The sequence below is a fragment of the Vulpes vulpes genome, chromosome 16 (genome assembly GCF_048418805.1).
Source record: "Vulpes vulpes isolate BD-2025 chromosome 16, VulVul3, whole genome shotgun sequence".
NCBI classification, from domain to species: Eukaryota; Metazoa; Chordata; class Mammalia; order Carnivora; family Canidae; genus Vulpes; species Vulpes vulpes.
Window position 1 is genome coordinate 76,270,057 of NC_132795.1, and position 18,900 is coordinate 76,288,956.

The 18,900-nt window shown below is 35.2% G+C and overlaps 1 protein-coding gene across 4 annotated transcripts in view; it reads right to left on the bottom strand.

Annotated features, from left to right (window-relative positions):
• The window catches only part of SRBD1 (S1 RNA binding domain 1), a 193,762-nt gene that overhangs the window by 62,373 nt on the left and 112,489 nt on the right, over positions 1-18,900 (bottom strand). For all 4 annotated transcript variants that reach the window (XM_025992583.2, XM_072741202.1, XM_072741203.1 and 1 more), the window contains one exon: positions 17,542-17,624. In XM_025992583.2, the coding sequence (XP_025848368.1) occupies positions 17,542-17,624 (83 nt within the window). The remainder of the gene's footprint in view (positions 1-17,541; positions 17,625-18,900) is intronic.

Here is an 18,900-nt window from a genome sequence, read left to right on the forward strand (position 1 = left end):
TTTATGAACCTGATCCAAAAATAAAGGTCATGGATATTAATCACTGGATAATAAAACAGCATTTTTAATGGTTCTATAATAATGGATTTTTAGCATAGTTTTTAAGAAAACTTGTCCAAATAGAAATGTCTGACACAGAGAAACAAAATAGAAAACTGTAATTATATCCTGTAACATCTCTATATCTCCCTCCTCCCACCGCAAAAAAAGGTAGTTGGAATAAAGGATTTGAACATCTTCTTTTTATAACAATAATTTTTGTCCACATAAATTTGGGGCAGCTAAAATTCAATACACCATTAAGTGACTTACGAATGAAGTTCTTAAAATTACAACTAAATTCTCTTCCTAACACCCAAATAGTAAAGCACTTCTAAAATGGATCATCTGTGATTCATTTGACTGAATTATGCACCTGAGTACTACTAAGACAACAGATTTTGGCTAACTAACGGAGCCTTAAGAATATATGCACAGCTGCACATAGGAAAGTATTCATCTTTTTATTCTATCATTTCCTTACCTGTTCCAATTAAGCCAGACATAATCTTTTAATTTTGGATTCCAACTTCATGGCACAGTTCATGTGTTAAAATCAAGAATTAAAATCTTGCCCTGCTAGTAACTGTAATTAGTTTCAAGTAGCTATATGAAATGTTATTCTCATGCTCTATTAGACACACAAAATCAAAACATTTAATATTCTGGTAATAATCCTACATACTGACTGTCATTGGCCACCTAGTGAAATCACTGTCAGTCAAATTCCCACTGACATTTGGGACCATTTGGCTATAAGAGAGCAAACATTTAAGGTACAGTAAAATATTTCTGTGACTTACACTTTAGAAAAGAGTAGATGTGGGCTTCTGATGAAAGATACAGTATGAACCCAGGCAAAAAATAGAAATAAAGACTATCCGCATATAAAATATACATTTCTCCTCAAAATTTCACTTTAAACACATTTTCAAGTATTCCCTTTTCCTAGCCACACTATCAAAAAAAGCACTTACTACTCCCATAGTATTTTATCTCTCAAGAGAAACATTTATATGGAGAAAAAATTATGTAATGCCTAGAGAAAAGTACTAAAAATATTCTAAATTCCATTATAATTTTAAACCTATCAAAGGAAAGAGAAATTGTGACATTACTTTGGAGTCTATGAAAATAAAAATTAGTAACAGTATAGTCTTTAATCTTCAGGGATTTTTTGAAGTAACTGTACTATGAAAAGATTAATTAAGGACAGAAATTTTCATTCCAAGATAAGCTGTGACTTAAGCATGATTAGGAAACATTTTTGCTCTATTTCGAAGAGTAGAACTAAATGGAGCAATCAAAACTTTACCTTTCTGGCTTGTTTTCCTAAAACAGAGGTTACCCTCATTTCAAAAAGCACCTCACTCACATAAACCAGATTGAAGAGGGGTCTGTGTATAAAATGTCCTAGACAGGTTCTCTTTACAGTAGGAGGCACACTCAGCTTTGATTTGGCAAATAAAGCTACCCAGGAGGCTGAAACATCACCTTGGACTCTCAGAGAACTTAAATTTGAGTTTATTTCCTTTCATTCCTGGCTTCAACATCAGAACAGGATTTTGAGAAGACAGAGAAGAAAGAAAAGAAAGGAAGAAAGAACACAGGAACAGAAGAACGAAACCATGTCCTTCTGGATCAGAACGAAATCGATCCTACCACCCACAGCTGTGCTGCTTAACTTCACTCCTGAAAAGAGCACTGAATGCTTTTCTGATTGGCGACAGAGTCTACGAGACGGGCAGGAGTTACAGTGATACTCCCTCCTTAGAAAACACACACACAACACCCTCTACGTTCCCTTAAGTTTGAAATGAATTTCAGAAGGTTCTTCAGGCATCTTTCTTTTATTACAACCCACTTTCATATTTCAGTAGAATGACTACAAGGGAATCACTAATTTTTTATCTAAACTATGACGTTTTGGCAAATGTTATATAACCAACTATAAATCCACAACAAGCCTCAAATACTAAAGAGCTGGTAATTATATGATGAGAAACAGCTTGATTATGGGAGAGGCAAGGCGGGCTGTCAACAAACAAACAGCTGTTTCTTATTGACAACCCATAACTAGATCGTGCATCCCAACAAACTAAGGAGTTTGTTTCTGTTGTTGCTGTTGTGTTTGTTTTTAACTATTCCACCCTCGTCCCCTCCCACCTCCGAAATACTGAGTCAATTTAAACATTAGATGCAAACCACAACAGAAGAATCGGATACACAAGGATAACAAGTAAAGCACTATAGACTTACAAAAAAAATTCTGTAGGTAATCACTAACAGAAGTTTAAAGTGTACTTTTCAATTCAACTTCAAATGCCTATCTTTCCCTGTGCAACACGTCCTGTCATTGCTATTTATAAGAGGCAGCTCCGGCAATGGGCCTGTTTCCTCATTCCTGGATCATGACCACAGCAATCCCGTCACTCTGATCCTTTGTTCTGGAAGCTTTCCCTGCAGCTTCTTCCGTCTTCCCTTTTAGCAGAAGGGAGTGAACACTTATATCTGCCAGTGTGAACTATAAGGTCCCCTGTAACTTGAAGTTAAGTGATTCTAGGAATACTTGATAAGCTTAGCATGTGAATTGATAGGAATAGATGAAAACTTAACATCAAAGGCTAAAAATCCAAAAACAAAAAAACAAACCACCAATGTAAATATAAATAGGATCTGTTTGATGATCCCATCATATGAAATAAATTCACCTTCATATTTGCACCTTCAGGCACTTTCACATCTTTTTTGCTTTCCTTTTTATTCAATACATGTATGGTATTTCCTTTTGACATTCTTTGAGAAAGCATATAGGCAACCTTATTTTATTTTCCAACAAGGCATAAAGAAGTACAATTACTTTCCCAAAGTCATACAGCAAATGTAGCTAAACCAAGATAAGACCACAGTTCCCTTTGCTGCCCTGGGGCTCTGTGTTTTTTTCCACTGTACTACATTGAAACGAGGAGGGGGGGCCAGTTAGAATATTCATGCAATTTCAGTTTAAGGCAGGCTCCCTATTTATGCAGAAGCTTTACCTCTTGGGGAAATTTTGATTAAACACATCCTGAATTCTAACTCCCCAAATACAAAAAGGAATATATATCAGTGAGCATAGTTAGGTGTCCAAGATACAACTAACCAAGTATTTTAACCTAGAACCCACATTTCCTTTGCAAACTTAATGATAAATATAGCATTTCTCTTCAAGGGGATTATCTCCTGTCTCACAATCAGCACTTTATTTTATTTAAAATCATGCTCTTACCGTCTAGCATATTGGGCTGGCTATCTTCTGTATTCTGCTGCCATCAGAATCTGTGTTCAGCTAATGCTACTTGGGTAACATGCTCATACATCTGTATTTTGAAAGACTCCAAGTTGCCTAAATTTGTCAACACATATCTGAGTAGGTTTCAAATCGTAAATGAGGGTACAATCATTTTTTTAAAAGCCTGGTTCTATTTCACACCATATGAAGGGAGGGGCCCTGAGTGAGGAACTAGGAAACAAACTATGTCTTCAAAAAGCAGCTCACAGGAGGTCGGAAGGGAGACAAGGAAAGAGGCACAGAAGCAAAAGGACTCCGTAGGAGAAAATGCTGAAGAAGGCAGAGAAAATGAAGGGCACACCTGGAATGAAGGTTTCTCTGTTATCCACACTTTTGAAATCACTGTTACCCTCTGCATGAGTTTGTGATGGGCGTTTTGTTGGGAAGGCAGGGTCACAGACTTTCAAAGCCAATTCCCAAGAATGATTTAAAAATTTCAATCTTCTAAAAAGTAACCAAACCACTATGAAAATAAACCCACTTTGAATAAGTTAAAAATGCTAGCTTAGGTGGTATCAGACCTAATGTCTCTTGGAATGTCCAAAACATAGTTTCATTCTCCTAGCAAGGATATCTCAAAAGTTCGAGAGCCCCAACCAATATCACTAAAATGAAGTTTTGCCTATAATCCAATTACTTTTAAAATTAAATTTCTATTGCAGTCTAGGGCTATGGATGGTTATTACTAATCACCGTGGCTGAAGCAGTCTCAAAGAGGACACATTTTCACTGGGACTGACTGCTCATGATGGCTGAGTAATAACCTAACCAGGGGTGTCAGTGCCCCCTTCCAGTCTACCCTGTTTACATAAACCACAGGCCTGGACCTCCCTCCTCTACACTCTGTCTTTAAACTACACAAATAATGTTTCTCCTGGTCTTTGCCAACTCTCTGGGGAAGTGCTATGAGGGAATGACATAATTTTTAGAGCAAATTGAGGACTCTGAAGAAATGTGGTATGCCACTCCAAAGCAGCAGAGATAAAATAGAAAACTGATTTCCATCCTTTTTCATGGAGCCTTGTAATATCCCCAATATAAAATGCTCTAATTAATTCTTACCATTTAAGTGCCTTACTGATTTCCAAGACTTTCTGTTTGTGAATGGCTGGTACGTGGCACATCTGGAAAATGAAGGGGGGCTTTCAGAAATACTGGCAGGAAGATGACCTATTTTCCTCTCTCTCTTTCTCTTTCTCTCTCTCTCTCTCTCTCGGCAGGTTCACATCACCACATGATGCTGGCTATAGCATAATTCCAGAGAAAACAAACTTTTCTTGGTCTTGCAAGGGCTGTTTATGAGTATACAACAAGTGCTTTATACCCTATCTGCTCGTTAGATGGACAGGTCTTCTTTTGATTCCATTCCACAGTGTGTGTACTTCTATGTGGCATTACATCCTCACCTCTTCCCACAGTCAACCCTCACTTCCAAACGTTTGTCAGACTTCTTTGCATGAGATTGAGTTCCTTTTCCATTATAGTATTCTAATATAGTATGTTGATAAACACATCCTACAAAAGGGAAAAACAATAGGTTCCTTAGTTTTCCTTAACTCGTATTTGGTACCAGGTAGTCACCTTCTTTGGTTGAAGGTCTAGAATGTTGATTTATTTTGTGAAGTCCTCCTGGGAGGTATGTGTGGGCTGCTTGGGAACCATAAAGATACTACCAACTTCCCTAATGCCCAACACATCAATCCCTTTCTTTTATTTTTTCCCCTTAACTTGCTGGCAAGGACTTTTTTTATTTTAGATCATTCATATTCAGTAAATGCCCAAAATAAAATGAAGGAAAAAATTTCAAGTTTAAAATTGGACAAAAACATTACAAAAAAAAAAAAAAAAAAGGACAGAGAGAGAACCATTTTGTAGATAAACTTCATGCTCTGGTGTTGAAAGTTATGGTCCACAAATCAAAAAGCAGTCATTTCTAGAGTGAGGCTTTTCCACCGTTCTCTCAGTGAATCACGCTGTGGTTAGCTGAAAGTGCTGTTCACATAATAAATTAACCACCTCATTTCCTTCATCACCAAAATATACATAGCACCCCCATACAGATTTGTTTTAATAAACGTAATAAAGCAAGCCCAGAGGTTATGGCTGTTATGACATAATCACACCTCTGAGATTTGAAAACACTCACTTGCACATCATGCCTCAAAAAGTCTTTGCAAGCTCCCCTCCAACAAAACCTAACTGCACTCATACCGTCTGGCCCCATTTATTCCAAATAAATAATGAAACAAAAGCCTTGTATATGTCAAAAGAAAATTCTCCCTTTCAATTATACATTTGAAAGGGAAATACATTTTTTTTTAATAATGCTATACAATAAACAGCCTGGGATCCTGATCTGGATTATTAAAGAAAATACATCACTAGAGTTAACAGTGCACAAAGAAGGCAGCCAACTAGCCCACTAATCTCACCTAAAACCAAAGATACCTTCTAAAGTTAGTTGTTCAAGAGGACAAGTGACACATGCATTTCCTTTTGTGGAATAGGAAATAATCTTCACCCTATACAAATTCAGGTAAATTAACTTTTCTTACCTGTAATCATATTTAAAATTATTGAGAGTAAACCCTCCCCCCCAAAAAAACCCTCTCATCAATAGAATTTTTCCTCAGTATAGACTTTTCCCCTTAGAATCCTTTCCATGATCACCAGAAAGAAGGACACTGTGATTCAACCAACCACAGCATAAGGGAGATCTAGGGCAAGAATGTGCCATCAGTGAACTCATGCCATAATTTAATGAGGCCAGCTTTCCTGTCTCTGTATCAGATTATAATCACTTTGCAGGCACATTTCACATCTTACCTAAATTCTATTAATTTCACAGCCCCTTCTACAGGATTATGAATTTAAGGCATCCTGTTACTGTGATAATGATGATGTCTTCCTCTTGAATTTAAAATAGAATATAATCTTACAAGTAATTTATCTGTACTATTCTTAAAGACCATGATCAACACCTACCCCAACACACATATATAAAGACTGAGTTCATGAATATTCGTTAATACTATCAGATATCAGGTATTCAGAATATAGTTTTTAAATTATCAGAAGTGGTCCTCCTAATATTTACACATTTTATTTCTCTTCCTGATTGCTATAATTATCTAGCACTATCTTACATATTTGGGTTTCTTAAATGAACATTATTGTGTTACAGAGATAGAGTAGTTTTTTGCACTAAGAAATACATCCTAGATGCTCTTTTATTATCCACACTAATTATATGCAAATACTCAGCAAAACAGAAAGTAAAATCTCTTTGAATGTCAGAATTAAACATTTTTAGAATAATCTTATTCCACTCCAGTATTTTTAGCCTGTAGACTATCCATCCACACATAATATTAGACATAATCAAAACTTCCTTAGGGCTTTGTGGTAACAAAGATAAAATTAAGAACTTTCATAAACTTAGGTTTTAGTAGGTAATTTCACTTTAAAGATTCTACATCGAGTGCCACTGCCACAAAGGTTTGTCTTTGATAGATACTACACTGTATTAACTAATTATAGGTCCTTTGAAAGGACTGATGGACTCATTTTGTCACAAAGAACATTCCTCTCTAAGTGCTCTCCCTAATCTGTCTCTGTGAGAATTACCTCCCTTGAGAATAGAATGTGCACTGTAGGGCGAGAAAGGAATGGAGCAATAGGTGTTAAATTGAGGAACTCTAGTTTCTTTGGCCACAGCAACCCTTCTTCACTTTCCAGTCATCTCACTGCAACCACTTGGCTACACTAATGGTTCTCTGCTCTGAAATTCTCACTTTGCCAGAAAAGAGATTTGAAAAAAAAATACTAGTAACTCAAATTTCAGGCTTACCTCACAAAAATTTTCAGTGAGAGGCTACAAAATTTTATGGTGTGTTCACAAAAGAGTTAAAAAATAGAATAAAAGACCAACTATACCAACACTTCACCATTCATTCACTCAGCAAATACATACTGAATATCCATCATGTGAGGGGTCATGGGAGCTGTGGATACAGAGGTGGAAATACCTTGTCCTCATATAAGCGTTTACATTCCATTAGACGAGACAGACAGTAAAGAAAATTAATACAATGATTTCAGAAATTAAAAAATTCTCTGTTCTTCTGGGAGAAGAGGGGGTATAGAACTGGAGCTTCCTACTTCACAGAAAAGTAAAACTATCCAGGTAGGGTAGCAAGCCCTCCCAGTCCTGTTCTCTTCCACCTCTTTCCAGCCACCTGCCACTCTGGGAACTTCTCTTTACTGAACTCGTCTTGTCTATTTCCTTCATTAGGTAAGCTTTGAGCATCATCTCCTCAGGCAACCAGCCTCTGCCTCTCCAGGATCTTCGACTTCTCTCTAACTACTTATAACTCATTCCTATCAGTATTTCAGCACATTCAAATCCTGCTCTCCTAAAAACCTCTCTTCCTTAGAGATTTGTATACATTTGTCTCTAAGTCCGCATCTTTCATTCAGCCTTCAATTTGCTTATCTCACCTCTGCCTCCCTAACTCCAATGAAACTATTATTATGGCCACCACCACCATTTTAAAAAATTATACATGAAAGCACATTTTCAGTATCCTACCTTTATTTTTGCAGTGTTATACAATATTGATTTTTGCTTCTTCAAATTCTTGTATCCCTTACATTTTGGCATATCCTGATTTTCCTCTTGCATTGCATATAGTGTAATGTGCATTCAAAATACCTGGAAATCTTGTTAAAATCTGATTCTGATTCAATGGGCCTGGGTTGGGGCCCAAGAAGCTATCAGTAGGGTCTCTTGTTACTCAAGGTGAATCCTCAGACCAACAGCATAGGTATAGGAGTTTAAAGAAACGTAGATGGGCACTGCGGTGGGCACTTGACAGGATGAGCACTGGGTGTTATTCTATATGTTGGCAAATTGAACACCAATAAAAAACAAATTTATAATAAATAAATAAATAAATAATCTCATGCCCCACCCTAAACCAACTGAACCAGAATCTGCATTTTAACAAGATTCCAAAGGGTTTTATACGTACATTCAAGCTTGATAACACCCCCTGATTTTGTGATTCTATAAGCCTGGGAAGTGGGTGCAAGAATATGCATTTCTAACAAGTTCTCAGGTGATACTAATGCTGCTGGTCCAGGAATCATACTTTATGAAGGAATGGTTCTCAAAATGGCCTGTATATTAGAACCATCTACAGAATTTTAAAATGTTGATGTCTGGGTCCACCCTCCAGACCAATTAAATGAAAATCTCTGAGGATGTGGCCTAGGATAGTTATTTTTAAAAGCTCCCTTGCTTGATCTCAAGGTTCCTAATTTACATAATTTAGGAGTGTGTTGGGGGAGTAGTTAGTGGTGAAAAGAAAACAGTATAGAATGAATGCTAGTTATATTACAATACCATTATTATACTACAATTCCTTAAACATTGATTCTACCTAACTCTGCCCTGCAAATAAGCACTAGAAAGATAATCACCCACAGTTTTGTCCTAGGCCATATCTCTGAAATGACCATTTCAAACAATGGGATCAAACAATATTTTTAAAATCCACAGAAGAAAAATCCATATTTGTGAAATGAAGAAAAAATTTAAAGATAGTGCTAGAATTTTGCATTAAAAAGTGTTTGAGGGGTACCTGAGGGGCACAGTTGGTTAAGCATCTGATTTTTGGTGCTTCTGACTCACGTGGTGATCTCAGGGTCATGAAACTGAACCCTGGGTTGGGATCCACACTCAGAGTGGAGTTAGCTAAGACTCTCTCTCCTGGGACACTTGGGTGGCTCAGTGGTTGAGTGTCTGCCTTTGGCTCAGGTCTTGATCCTGAGGTCCTGGGATCGAGTCCCACATCGAGTCTTCTCCTTCTGCCTATGTCTCTGCTTCTTTTTCTGTGTCTCTCATGAATGAATGAATGAATGAATGAATGAATGAATATATAAATAAATAAATATAATATTTAAAAAAAAAAAAAGATTCTCTCTCCTTCTACCTCTGCCCTCCACTACCCTCTTTCTAAAATAAATAGATCTTTTATTTATTTTTTTTTAAATAGATCTTTTTAAAAAGTATTTGATTTGGTGCAAAATTAGGGTCTTAAAGATGAAAATTTCAAGGAATATTACAAAGAAAAATGTACTTTAATATTAAGTGTGGTTTGCTTTCATTTTCACTAAAAATTGAAAATGGCTTTTTTTTCCTGACTATATAAATCCTCATTGTCACGCACACACACACACACATACACACACACAAATATAAGGAAGAAATTAAAACCAATTGGAAGCCAAAGTTCTTGAAATAAAACACCCTTACCACCTGACCAAGGTTTCCTGCATCTTTTTATAAAATTATTATTTATTTAACAAAAATTTATAGTGTATAAGGAACACCATTAACCACCAAACAACTTAAGAAACTAAAAACTATAAATACAGTTCAAACAAAAACACTATAAATACAGTTGAAACTCCTGGTATACCTCTCCCAGTTCCTATTCTCCCATCCCATGCTCCACCCAGGGTAACCACAACCATAAATTCCAGTGCTTACTTCTATATTCTTATTATATATATTGGTATTCACAAATAGTACACAGTATTATATTTCATATCTTAAAATTTTATACCATAAAATACTGTATATATTCTAGAACTTGCTTTTTCTCCTAATATTTTATATTATGAAGATTATCTATACTAATACAGATAGCTCTAATTTGGTTATCTTCACTTCCATGTAATATTCTACTGTCTGGGTATACTATATTTTATTTTTCTGTTTTCTGGATGATGAACATAGTTTCCAAATTTTCACTGCTATAAATAGTGCTTCAATGAATTTCTAATAAATATCAGCCTGTGCACATTTGAGAAAACTCCCAAGGCTATGTACATACAGCAACAGAATTATTAACTAGAAGAGAATCCCCATCTCCAACTTTATTAATGTCCAATTACTCTCCAAAGAGGTTGGATCATTTTATATTTCTACAAGTTATATACAAGATTCCCAATGTTCCACATGGTTGCTAACATCCAAATTGTCAGACTAAGTTGTGACAACCTGAAAGGTTTTCTATAGTGGCTTTAGTTCGCATTTCTCATTTCTCCAGTTACCAGTGAAAGTGATGATCATTTAAAAAATATTTTTGTGGTTTTTTGGCCTCTGCTTCTGTCAATTGCCTATTCATATCCCTTGCCTATTTTTCTGTTGAACTGCTCTTTTTTCCTCTTGATTTGTAGGTCTTTATATTTTTTGGTCCTTTATAGGTTATATGTGTTGCAAATACCTTCTCCCAGTCTGTAGATTTTCTATATATTATTTTATTATTCAAAGATGTTTTAGATTCTAATGCAGTTAACATGTATTAATCTTTTCCTTTATGGAAGTACTTTAAATGTCATGTGTAATTTTTTTTAATCATCTATGATAATTACTAGTTTTAAACGCTGTGAAAATAGCTTAATGTTTTAGAACTACTAGAACTTTGTGCTAATGTATGAAAACTAAAAGGTGAACTTGAGTAGAAATAGAAATTGATCTAGTTTCATTTTCCAAGGTCAATGACATACAAAGAGTAAGCAAACAAAAGATAATCAAATATTTCATTGTTAATAACTTAAGGCATTATTGGTAAAAATTTCTTCAAATCATACTAACATCTCACATTTCTTTTAAAGATAAGTATGGTGTTATACTAGGGTGTGTGTGTATATACATGACTTATTACATTGTTGGTGATTTCTAAGAACCTGAGAAAACTGAAGCCTAATACTCCAACAAAAAGAAGCGTTTTCATCCTGAAGTGGAAAAAAAAAAAAAAAAAAGCACCCAGAATAGAGATTTTAAAACTAAGTTTAAAGAATAATTAATAAATTCTGATAGAGGAGTTTATTTATACTACCAGTCAAGGTCAATTACTTGTACTTGTTCATTTACAAAAACGGTTCAGTTGCGGTCACAAATAAATGAAATATCTGAATTGTGAGGCTAAGTTTGATTTCATTTATAACACTGGGTAAAGCACAAGATTCAAATAGGTCCATATGCTGGGACTTACAGTTAAGGGACAAGATTGTAAAGACATTTTGTCAGGGAACTCATCTCTGTGATGTCTGATTTTTAGAACAAATTTCCTCCATGTTATACTTTTGTGTTTTATCTATTCCAAAATATTGTTTCGGTATAAGGGGGCAAAAATCCAGGTAAAAATCATCTAAGTGAATGTCCATGGGGAAGACTCTTTCCTGTATCCCACTCTACAATAACAAATAATTAAGGGATTAAGTTGTTTAAAAGGATTTGGGCAAGCAAAATGAAACAGAGTCGTCTTATTAACTTTTACAGACCTAAACTAAAACTACATTTCATAATCCCTCCATGTTACCTATAAAACAGTTTTTAAAACTATAATAATATCACCACTGAAGAGTTGTTTTTTAATTTTTACTCATAACTGATCCCACGGAGTGGGTAGGGAAATAAAATACAAATTCCCACCTTTGAGGTTTTACCATGAAAAATTCATCTGGGAAGATGATTTTCCTTTTTACAGTGTCTTCTCCTTTATCCATAATAATGAGTAATAAAGATGCCTGGATATAGAAAATTCACTAAGGTTTCCAAAAACTCATTTTGGAACACAATTTTGTTCTCTAACATCATCAAATGATCTAACAGGCACGAAAGGAGGAAGAGGACTGTTTTGTCTTTCCTACTTCACTGTGCATGCTCATTAACAAATGGAGGTGTTAATGAGCACAAAAGTATCTAAAACACAGCCCAAAGAAGAAATAAATAGCAAGTAAATCCAACTTACTTAAGTTGTGCTCTCAGGATATGACAAGGCCAAGCTAAACCACACTCCCCATGTCCCACAGAACTCGACAGAGCCAACCCTGCATCATCCTGCATCATCCTGCTCTCACCCTGGACTGTTTTCTTGGGAGTAACACCAAGCCACTTTCCAGCAAAGTCTTTAGGGGTCAGTTAGGGATATGTTGTCATTCGACCACACTGGCTGCCTCTCTCTCCAGAAATTATGACAGGCATGTGTTTTTAAAATCAGGTCTCCCCATTTTCTAAGACAAGGATTGGAGTGCTGCCTTTAGCATTTTAGCTGTTATTAAACCAAAAGTATTTTAGTTTCTATTGAAGTAATAATATTATAGCTTCTATTATTTCATCTAAGTACTTAACATTCTTTTCTTTGAATAGCTTTCATTTTTAAAATCAACAATGTTTATCCAGTTACTTGCATTTTAAATCAGAATAAATATAAATATTAAATTTATACTAAAAGCATTTAGAGGTTCCTAAAGAACTTAAAGAACTAAAAAGAAATCAGTCCCACTCTGGATATACTGGAAGTCTACTGTATCAAGGCTTAAAATGAAGCAGCCCATTGGTTAGAATATGGACATAGATACATATTTTATAACAATTTCTTCCTAATATATATTCACTATACAAAGTTTGAAAAAACTAAGGAAGAAAATAAAATCCACTAATCACACCAACAAAAATATAAATACCAGTCACTAGCGGGGTTTTCTTTTCTTTGATATAAATGTATATCTACATTTTTAAAACAGAAATTGGTTTTATTCTGTATCAAAATATTCATTGCAATTTAAAAATAAAGCAATTTCTCATGTCATTAAATCCTCTTTGAAAGTCTATATTTTAATGGTTGTATAGCATTTCAAATGGATATACTATTCTCTTGTAGTTGCTTCCAATAATTTTGTTAATCAGCAAACTTGTATATAAATCATATCAATAGTTCTTAATACTGCCTTAGAAGAGATCCTTAAAGGGAGAACTACCAGGTCAATGGGATGTATTCTTTAAAAGTGCATCTTGATTGGTATTATTTGCTAGAAATAACAATTTATACTTCTATCAGTAGTGTTGGTCATTTCACTGTATCCTCACTTGCACAGATGTTTGTCATTTTATTGCAACTTTACTCAATTTTAGATTGAAATAATATCCCTTTAATACGGGTTTCTTTGATAAAGAAAAAATTTTATTTCATCTAAGATAAATGGTGTCTAGATGCTCTTTATATATCTTTTGTAAATACTTTACTTATACCAACATATAATTGCATACAAATCAACAAGGAAACACCAAACCTTAATAATAAAATAGTTTGTTTTTTTTTAAGATTTTATTTATGTATTCATGAGAGATACAGAGAGAAAGAGAGGCAGAGACACAGGCAGAGGGAGAAGCAAGCTCCATGCAGGAAGCCTGATGTGGGATTTGATCCCGGGTTTCCAGGATTACTCCCTGGGCCGAAGGCAGGCGCTAAACCACTGAGCCACCCAGGGATCCCCCATAAAATAGTTTTGTAGATATATACATTTGTGGCAAATAATTTCCCTAGTTCATCATCTGGCTTTATGCGTCAAATGACTTAGCAAACATGCTCTACATATATATCTAAGAGAAGTGAAAACATATATCTTAAAAATGTGTACAAAATGTTCATAATAGCATTATTCATAACAGCCAAAAAGCGGAAATAACCCAAATTTCCACCAACCAATGAATGGATAGACAAAATGTGGTATTATACACATACAATGAAATAGTATTTGCCCATAGAAAGGAAATGAAGTAATGACTTGTGCTTCAGCATGGGTGAACCTTGAAAATATTATAAGTGGAAGAAGCCAGTTACAAAAAGGCCACATATTATATAATTCTATTTAAATGAAATATCCAGAATAGACATATCTATAGAAATAAAGTAGATGAGTAATCAATTGCCTAGGGCTGGGGATGACAGGGTGGTAGAGATGACTGCTCATGGACACTGGGTTTCCTTTGGGGGATGAAAATGTTCAAAACTTAGTGATAATAGTTTCACAACCCACTGAATGGAAATTCAGTGACTTGTACACTTTAAATAGGTGAATTTACATATGTATGTATGTATAATATGTGTTTATACTCAATAAAGCTGTTTTTAAAATGCTTTGTGTTAATATACTGTAATCTTTTAAGACTTATAAAAAAAAGTGAATTGGTCTCTTGCTCTAATTTTAGAAGTCTTTAATACGGCATTTTTTGAAGCTATGTTGTTAGATAACATAGAATGTTCAGGGCAATTACATCTTCTTGGGAAACTGTCATTAATATGAAATATCCCTCCTTGACCCGTTCAATGCATTTTGCCTAAAATTCTATTTTGTCTGATATTGGCAGTACTATGACTTTCTTTTTCATTTGTGTGGAACTATTTTTCTCCAAATTTCTAATGTCAAGGTTCCTTTTTTCTTTATAAGTATCTTGCACACATTACAGCTGAAACCTCCTCCTATTATGTCGGTGATTATAACTTTCCTCCATTTCTTTTTAGTTGAATTTTCTTTGAGATGAATGTTGAATCTTTAAAATGGCCTCTATATCATATGACCTTTTGTTTACACTGCCCACTTTTCTCAATTTAAGACTATATTCTAAAGAATCTCTTAACTCGATTATTCAATTCATTAATTTGTTTTTTTATCTATGTCCATTCTATTTAGTCAGTTTGTTTGTTTTTCATCTTGACAAGCATATCTTTTAATTCTAAGACTGGTTTATTAATTCATTCTATCCTTGGTTTGTTTTATACATACAATAACCTCACTTATCTCTCTGTGAATATTCATTTTACTTATTTCAAAGTCTACTGCTTATTCATGGTTTCATTGTTATTTTTTGCTTATTACATTTGGTGCCTCATTTTGCTATGGTAAGTTTTCTTCAATGTTCAGTGATTCTTAGCAGAAGATCATTCCAGAGCGCCCATTTGTCTGTGTATGCTGTTTTTTGTTACCATCATCTGAATCCAGTGATAATGTGGGGAATGTGGGATATGATGTCAGGTGTCAGGTATGCGCCAGCAGTTTGTCTTCCCAGCATGGGAGACTCCTTGAGCTTCCTGACAAGCAAGGCTACTTGAGGGATCTCCCAGCCTCTCTCTGGTCTCAGGGTTATACCCAGTGCTTGAGCTTGAATTCACAGGACATGGAGGGAAGGGGTCACTATGGGCCTACTTATTCCATATGCACCTCCTTTTCTAATAGTACAGGCTCCCTACCCACTACTTAAACATGACTCTAGTTTGAGAACACTATTGATCTGTATATTTTGAGCTGCAGCTCTACCAGGTTTTATCCCCATGGATATGATTCCTCATTCTTAGTATCTTTCAGGAATTTCTGAAATTTTATCCACCAACCCCTTCTTGTTTTCCCAGGTTATAAATTTTTCATGTAAGTATGTTTATATGAACACAAATATGTATGTGCTCCTTCTCTGTCATTTTCTAGAAGGTGGAGTTGTGGACATGCCAGTAGTAGTGGTAGCATAAGTAAAGGATATCATAAGTTCAGCGTTACCATCTTGATGACTTTCTCAGTGTCATCATTTGCCAAAGTCTGTACTCCAATTAAATGGCCATTCCTCTAAATCTCAGACTTGCATATCCAACTTCTTTTTGATATTTCTTGGATTTCTTACAGGCATCTCAACACATCCAAAACTGAATTACTGATCTTATCCCCACAAAATCTGCTCTAGTCAGGCATTAGCCACATACCAGGACCCCTGGAGCAAATTCTGAACAACTCCCTTTCCTCCACTTACTACCAAGTAGTCCCTACAAAATAGATTTAACTTCTTTCCATTTCTCCCATCATCTCTCACCTGAGCTAGTATAACAGCCTCTGAATTGGTCTTACTGCTTCTCTTTTTCCCTTCTAAGCTACTGTCCCAAGATTAGCCAGAGCCAATGTTTAAAAATACAAATAAGATCATATCATTCCCTTGCTTAAAGCTCTTCCATTTCTTCTCACTGCTATTGGAACAAATTCCAAACTCTTTCATGTTAAGTGCTGTATCTCTGATAAATCTAGAGGTTAAGTCTCTGCTATTTAGTAAAGATTTCTTTGGGGGTCAGTAGCTTAGTAACCTGTCTGGGTTCTAGGAATCTGACTTCTCCTTTCTTTTTCTTTGTTCTACTATTTTGCTCAGGCATTCTATAACTTTATCTTAAATTAATAGTTATAATTTCTCTTAACTACAATGCCTGTATCATAAAACTGTAACAGTTATACTCATTACATACTAGGCATTTCTATCTATCTGTATAGCTAGATCTGTCTCTTAAGCAACTATCCTTCCCAAATGAACAGGTCAACTCAAAGGTCTAGATCCTTTTACTCTAACTTGCTATAAAATGGGAATACTTCTAGTTAAGTCCAATATGTGACAGGTTAGTCCAGGCTTTGCCACTGTGTGATTCTGGGTAAAAATCCTAACTATTGTAGGACGCAGCTTCCTTTTCCATCAAATGAAGGGGTAGGGGTATATGATTTCTAACATCTCTTCCATTTCTAGTGGTCACAGATTCCATGCCCTAATATATTTCTTAGAGAAAAGTATAGAACCTATCACTCAAGTCCCATGAAAACTACACAGAAGATATTATTTTATTTCAGATTTTAAACAGACTTTCATCAAAGAGAAAAATAATTCAATTTGATCTTTCTGAAGACAAGCTACAATGGATTCACTTTGCCAAGATTTAGTGTTGTCTTCAACTGCCCAATGAACACACGTAACCTCAAGAACTAAAAATACAGTAACAACAACAAGCACCACTACCATTACTGCTAAGGCTCTAGCTCATACTAGGTAATGACCAAAAACTCATTATAATACTCAAATCGAAATAGGAAACAGAAAAAAAGAAATAAAGCACAGTAGGTACCAAAGGCTTCTTCCAGAATGGTCAATAAAGATCAATATTTCATACTGGCTTACACAAAGAGCCAACCCATCCCCCTTGCTCTGTTCCCTCTGCTTTTTTAGAATAATGTGAAAGGGAGAGGCTCTCTGGATTAAGTTACTAGTCTGATCTAATGTTTTAATAGTCTTAAAATCTGACTACAGTCAATTCTAAATCTTGATCCAAACCATAAACACCAGGAAAAAAAAAAAAAAAAAAACTCCCTCCTTTCCTAATAATGTAACTCCTAACTACCTTCCCATCAACCGTGTAACCTCTGAGAATGGGAAGCTATTCCCACCGACACTTAATGACTACGCCAAGTCTGCATACTATTGACAGGTTTCACAAAGTAAATGACCCACACTGCTTTACCTGGTACATTCCAACTCCAATGTGCTTCGGCTCGATTTTCACCAGCTCAGCTAATGGGTCTTGTACGCGCCTTGCTATGGAAACTGAAAAACAGAAAATGAGTATGGCTTAATGTGAAAAGCAGTATCCAGATAATTACTTATGTTAGTCCCTTATAAAGTAAGTATTTAATTCCTTCCCTCTTTTCCCACACAGAGACCAACAATTTAACTACTAAGTATCAAAGTTTCCCTTTTATCACACAAAAAAAGTGAATGCAAAATTTCGGGATTAATTTTATTACCAGAATCTGTAGGTATTTCTGAGCACAAACAGATTGAAAAGATAATACAGTGGAAAAACAAAATGCTTACTTGCTATACTTACACAATCACCTGTTCATTCTTTAAACACAGCATAGCAGGGCACCTCACACTAAATGAACAAGTATATATTTGTTTTACTTTTAAATAATCCTGCTTTATTATGACCTACATTTGCAAATCAAATATGTTATTAGGACTAGATCATGATAGTGATGAGTAACCGATGGAATCATATTTTACTCCAATCAGAGACCAAGTCAGTTGGCTAGTGAACACACTTGTTTTGCCTTAAATATGACTGCAAGATTAACTGTGAAGTGATCGGAGTCACAACTGCTTGTCTCTGGACACACTAAATTCAGTTCTAAATCACACTGCTTTCTTGACCAGCACAATCCACGTATAAGAGATTTGAGTTAGCTTCTAACATTACCTTATCTGTTGTCCATTCTTCCTTGGTCATCATTTCTCTCTCTCTTTCTCTCTTTTTTTTTTTTTTTACAAAATGTTAACAAAAGTTCATATCTAATTTAGCTTATAAGATAGATTTAGCTGGAGAAAACAAATTTAGTATGAATATTAAGGATGCTTCCAAGGGCAGCTCTTTTTTTTTTTTTCTTTCCCCAAGTAATATAGTTTTACATGGGGTCCTTAGAAACAGCTTTCATTTTCTAAATGCGAGAAAGCTAGTCAGTGTCATCTACTCATACAGAAAGTTGGGTGAAATACAAACTCATTTAGTGAAAACATTAAGGCTATCAAAGGAGATCCCATGCCTGTTCTTGTGTTATTTAACTGTTCAAACTCTGGCAACAGATGCCACCTCTTGCATGGGACTGTCGAATTCTCTTGTCACTGATTTGTACCACCTTCATCAGAGATAAGACCTACTTACTCTGTGTGCTCAGTTCACTGCATGGTCATTCAAAGTCTTTTTCATATATTTTATTATTACTTCTAACATACAGTGACAATGGCAGTTTGCAAAGCCAGCTTAGAGAGTAATAAACTGGTATCATACAATCTGCTATCCCCACCAAAAGAGGCGGACTCC